This window comes from Mycetomoellerius zeteki, unplaced genomic scaffold (assembly GCF_001594055.1).
Source record: "Mycetomoellerius zeteki isolate Tzet28-1 unplaced genomic scaffold, Tzet1.0 scaffold5, whole genome shotgun sequence".
NCBI lineage: Eukaryota > Metazoa > Arthropoda > Insecta > Hymenoptera > Formicidae > Mycetomoellerius > Mycetomoellerius zeteki.
In genome coordinates, this window is record NW_017257500.1 from 424,625 (window position 1) to 431,087 (window position 6,463).

A 6,463-nucleotide genomic window follows, 5' to 3' on the forward strand; every position below is an offset into this window, starting at 1 on the left:
ATTTGATCAAAATTTGGATTCCATAAAAAAACGAATGAACATCCAAATCTCTTCTCTAAAACCGTGAGAATCACAAGATCAAGAGTTCCTCTCTTTTTTATTTGAGCTTGTATAATCGCGCGTTTCGTCGTGGCGTCAAAGGTAAACGCAAACTATCACAGTAATCGCCACGAAAATGCGCGTCGCGAGAGCATGACGAACAGGAGAGTGAAAATATAAAATTTCCATTAATTCCTCGCGTCTAGTGAAAGATCTCTGGAGTTTAAGCCTAATTAAATGAAATACATTCAAAACGTGTCCATGTGGATCGTATCCATGCTGGAGTACATATTGGGCACGCTGTTCCTGCTGCCCTGGCCGAAGGCAGTCACGTCGACAACCTCGTCCTCCAACTCTTCCGAGAAAGTCACCAGTACCTGCACATTCCACAGCAGATTACGCAATGCATAATTTGCGAATTAATTATCATAAAAAATCAACTCGGCCACTATAAAAAGAGATTGGACAAAAGGATTTTATCACGCGTTAGACTTTATAATAGATTGTTGTGCTCTCTTTTCATTAAAATTCCAACGGCGAGTGGACCACACGATTTTGCTGAAATATTAAAAAATTTAGTTAGATATAGATCTGAAAGCAAATATTGTTTTAACATTTCTTAATATTAAAATAATACAGTTTATGAGCAAGTGAATAATTAATATAAAAATTAATATAAAAATAATATATTTTGAGAGATGCAAATTCCAAGATAAATGAATAAAATGTATTAATTTAACATATTAAAAATATTAATTTTATTGAAAAAATATGCCTTCACAAATTGTGTCCGTTTTATATTATTTGTGTCAATTTTTTACGTAATATTTGTATTATTTTCTAACATATTTATCTTATGTTAAATTAACACAAAAATTTGAATGGATATTTCGCGTTTGAAATACACGAAATATGTTAAATTTAACATAAATTTTCCAACTATGTACTATAGTTGCTAGAATGTCAAAACTTTTGAACCCCTCATTGCTCATCATGCTTGAGTTTCCTACGTATTACTTTGATGGTTTAACAAAATAATTTTCAGATCTGTATCCAACTAAACTTTTAAATATTTCAGCACAACCGTTGACCATTTATTCCCTTCCATGTGACAAAACAATTTTATTCGTAAGACTATTTTTTCGGCAAGTAATTCTTTTTTCGTTCGTAACGAAACATTTGCGGATAGAAGGTACTTTTATGCAACGTGCAATTTCGCTTTGCCGATCAAACGCCTCACGTAACGTCCGCGCCTGTAATTATCGCGGCTGCGAATCGCAAAACTGAAGTTTCGCGAGAACTGGGTGTAAACTTTCGGTCGTTGCGTCGCTGCAATTTCGTGCGTGCTTCGCGTTGAAACACGTTCTCGCAATAGCGAACAGCGAATGGCGTGTGGGCGGTGGGCGATGGGACGGAAAGCTTTACTTGCAACGAAGACCCATAAAAATCTCAAAACTTTTCCGACCGACCAAGTTTGCCCTCTGGTTTACATACAAGCACACTGCAATACGGCAAAAAATTTCCTACTTTGTTTTACGAGATCGCCGTCTTTACGTCACGGTGAGAAATGCATTTACATAATGCCGCGGACAAACTTAGGGGACGATCTTCTTCTTGGAAAATGTATAAGTACGGCGAGTTGGCTATATAACCATTGGTTCGATAAAACTACAGATATGCCGTTTGTAATTGTATTGTAATTACAGAAACAAATTGAGCGCTTAAACCGAAAAAATTACTGTACTGAGAAAAAGTGTACTAAATTTTAATAAGTATTTGTTTGAATAGTACTAGCTGAATATTTACTAAATGTAAGCGTATATTTAGTTGATACAAGAATTAATTTGATTTAGACTGGGATAGGAATGAGTTCTTCCACCTTTCAGTAAACTTCACCTCACTGTCTTATTCTCTTACTCTCTTATGTTCTTAACTTTTTTACTTTTTGTTTATCCAATAAGTAAATTACCATATATAATTTATCTAAGGATGGAATAACCGGCTCTTAATTATATATTTTTTATTTAGTAAATATTTATTCACCGCGTAAATAAATGTTAAGTTAGTACTTCAAACAGATTTATTAAAACAGATATTTAATACATTTTTTCTCAATGTAAAAACTGTATCAGTACGTGAAATGCATTAATATTATTTATGATTAAAATGTAGATTTTTTAAATGTATAAATTACTTCCAAAATATTACATTTAGCTAATTTCTTGATCAATAAAATGAAAAATGATATAATATTTCGCAATCTCCTGGCTTAATTTGCCAAAACGTTTTAAAATTCTCAATAATTTGATGAATTTTTTGGCCCTGTCGCAATTTTTTTCTCAATTTCGTTTCCAAATAGAATTTAATTTTTAATTGTAGATCTCATTTATGTTGTACTGAGAAAAATTTCTGATATAAAATAAACGAACCAGAAGATCTTATTAATCAGAATTCTGGTTATCTCAACTAGATTTGTAAGAGTCATCCAGAAAATTCTTTTATCTTTAACCAGAATTCCAAAGCAACCAGCCTTTTTTTCCAGTGTACTTCCAATTTTCCAAAAGATAAATACCCGAAAAGGTTGCGGAACCCTTAAAAGAAGACTTCATGCGGATAGTTTTCCGCGGCATTGTGGTAATCTAAAAGTTCTTAGATTCAGCCCGACCCAGTTTACTATCGTACTTAGGACTTAATTTATATTCCGAACCGCGCTAACTTGAGCTGTTGCTATTGTCGTTACTTTAGAAGCTTACAAAACAACAGGGGGTTCATGGTAGACCTTAATGTTCGCACGGGGAAAGTTTCAAGAAGTAGGGATGAATACGTGACGCAAGTTTGTATTTAACGACGATTTAAATACACCCAGGAGAGGACAGATGACGATGTTTTTCGGCGCGGAAAACGGCGAGCTAAACTTCCTTCTCGCTAATAACTATTAGCAATGATAATCCCGAAGGCGCTCCCAAATTCGAGGGGTACGGGATGCAATTGCGCGGTAAATTTTCGCAAACGTCAATATTTTTAGACTGAACCAATTATCGTAGAAATTGTTAAACGTTATGGGTTGATAGATCGATCGTATTATTGGTCGAAAAGCGATTCTCTTTCTGATGACAAAAAGACTCCATAAAATCATTTCTCTCGTTTCAAGTACTGAATTTCTCTCACTTTACCAACGCGCCGTCTTATAAGTGATCAATTAAGCTCCCATTATTCATCGCATTCGATAACGCTCTTGAATTTCTCACACATTTCACTCTCTCAGTGGATATTGATATTTTATTCGCGAGCGTATTTGTCACAATCTTCTAATTCCATTCAATCTGCGAAATCCATTTTGGCTGAATTATCAAATTTTTAATAAAACTCATAATTACGGTTGCATTTTAATGAAACGTAAGAAAAGAGTAAATAATTTAAAAAAAAAAGCATTCTTTGTTGCAGTTCACGTTCTCGTTTCATGAAAATTAAATCGTACCCATTCAATCTAGATCGATCGATCACTCAAGCAACGATTTCAATTTCTATCCTTCCCTCAAGCGCTGGACAGTTCATTTCGATCTGGAACCGCTTCTTAGAATTCTCAGACGCCGAGAACTGCGAAGGATAGTCGGAAATGGATTGCGTACACTTTTCGGGACCGTAAGATCTACATACCCTGCACGCTGACGATTTCTCTGTCGTGCAACTCGCCGTTGCGTGATTTATGATCATTGCTTGCATCTAAATCGCGAAACACTGAATGATGTATTGTTAAAAAGAATTGCGGAACAAAGTAAAAGTAATGTAAAAAATATAAAACATATCTTTGTCGTTAACTCCGTTTCTCCATAACTTCATTTTATTCACGCGAAGAGTATTTTTTTCCGGTGATGCAGTAAATTCTTAATCCGCATTTGTATGTGCACAATAAAGTTCACTTTCCCTTTACGACACGCGAGCGAAATAGATTTTGCTGCATTCCAGCGAGTAAATCAGGATGGATAGGAAACAACCGTAAATAATTTTGCAGCGTAAATATAAAACAGCGCTTTATTTTAATCCCGTTTCATTATTCTCGGCCGGACAGCGCTTTATATAAAACCTGAATTTGAAAAAAAAAAAAACAAAAAGGGAGGAAATTGCAAGCTTCATGCATCGTTGTAATGACTTTTTTTTTAATACCACGCCGTAAATTCTCTTTTTGCGCTACTCGCGCGGACTGAATTTTTCATAATTTTTAGATTTTGTCCGAACGGATGCGGCATACACAATTTGCGAAAATAATTAATAATGTAATATCATGACCGAGAGCGGTATTAATTAAAGCTAACATCTTCATACGATTCATACTGAAAACTTATATATAAGAAGTTTTTTAATTAGCCTCAAAATTAAAATTTTTCTTTATTAACCGGCTTATGCAAATGCGGCCGGTGACCGCTTTGCGCGCACGGTAAATTTCGCAAAGAGTCGCGAAGAGCAGCGGAATAGTTTGGTGGTAAGACGGAGGTCCCACGAAATGCAAATTTCAGCTTCTGGCCGCCAGAGATGTACAATTTTACGGTATATCATTACCATCTATTTTAATTGCAATGCGATATACACTTGGATTTCAAATCACGAAATTGCAAGCGATTAAAAATCGCAAATGCAGCTCGAAATAACACTTGTAATAAAGTATTTATTTATTAAACGTTTTAATAGGAAAATCGTGAAATCAAAATTATTTCTACCTCACATGATTTAAACGTTATCAACTTAATTCCGTTTATTAGCGTTCAAAAGAATTTTTAGCAAAAGCGAAAAAGTGATTACAGAGAAGCGTATATGTTTAATAGAATAACATGCAGCTGTGAACTAATATTTTTGGTAATAAATATATAATACTTTCCGTTCCTATACCGAATAAATTTTAATCATATTCCTAATTAATTATATTAAGTATATATATTTTTATAGGAAAATGATAAAACAAAAATTACCGTTATTTCACATGATTTAAACGTTATGAACTTTGTTCCTTTTATTAATGTTCAAAGGAATTTGTAGCACGGCGGAAAAGTGATTACAGAAGAGCGTATAATATAGAATAGCATTTACAGAGTAGCACGCAATTGAACTAATATTTCTGGCAATAAATATATTTCTATCTTTTAACATAAAAAAATAGTTTTATAAATAATTTATATATTATATGCAATTTATTTCATTTTAAAGAGAAATTTCTTTATTCTTATTCTTTATAAAATTGATATAGTTTTGAAAATTTATCTTATATATCTACCTATATATTTCATTTTAATTTTATTATCTATTTTAATTGTTTAAATCACATAAAATTTAAAAATCTATAATTCAAAATGATATACCATGAAATGACACACAATTCAATGCGTTTGTAATATAGAATTACCTATGCATAATTCTAAATTATATGATAAAAATCATGATATATACACATTCGCTGTAATTCTTAAGGAAGATCATGCTGCACAATTTTGTAAATCGCACCTCCCCGCATACATCTCCTCCGCGTGCAAATACATTCTCCCTCGGCGACAACGGACACATTGGACATAATTTGTTTGTCCCTAAGTTGGACATACAGGCCACTCAATTACACAACAGTCGTGTCGCTTTAAAAAAATTTTATTCCTAGGTAAAAACGCGAGAGCTTCACGCGCGAGAGAAAAAGCGCGGGACACGTCATGCACGTGTCCGTAAGTTTACAGATATCACGCGGAAAGAGAGATAGGACAGCCTACAATTTCGCATAAACGTAGCCGGTGTCTCCGGATTTACTGGAACGTCGCACGAGGACAGAGATTCGACCAGAACGGCAAAAAATTCTTTATTCATGGTAAGAGCCAGGACACATAAAAAAACTTAAGCAGTAAAATATAAGTATTAAGGAAATTAGCCAATCACAATAAATACCGTAAAGCCATAACGTAAGCCGTAGCAAATCCAACATGTTGATTTCCTTATTGCTTAAGTTTTTTTTTTGCGCCATGGCCCTAATGCTGCATGGCAGTATGAAAGAAAGCTACCGGCACGTCATATGATTTTCATTTGATTGCAATTAATTTGATTGCACTTCAATTGCATCGTCGTGTTCGCAACGAATAGTAACGTTAAATACACGACTCGAGAAACGCGCGCGGAAGGGACTTCGGCACTTTGACGTGCATTTACCGAATCGCGCTGACTTGCATACGCCAACAATATGCATTTACCGAGAAGCGTCTGCAATACGCTCTCATTGAAGTGACGTGAAAGACAATTGTCGTTACAACAACACGACGCACAAGGACTTCGAAATTCGGGAGCGGAATTCAGGGGAGTGTATCGCGAGCATAAGATTTACACTTGCAGTTTCGACAAGATTCGGGCTTCATTATTCAGATGGTGAATTATTTCAAAGGAGAAGGAAAATAGGGAA

General features: G+C 34.6%; 1 protein-coding gene across 1 annotated transcript in view; it reads right to left on the reverse strand.

Annotated features, from left to right (window-relative positions):
* Positions 1-6,463, reverse strand: part of ldd (lipid droplet defective) — a 53,066-nt gene continuing 46,603 nt past the window's right edge. The window contains 1 exon segment of the mRNA XM_018455648.1: positions 1-416. Coding sequence (XP_018311150.1) covers positions 288-416 — 129 coding nt within the window. The 3' untranslated portion in view covers positions 1-287.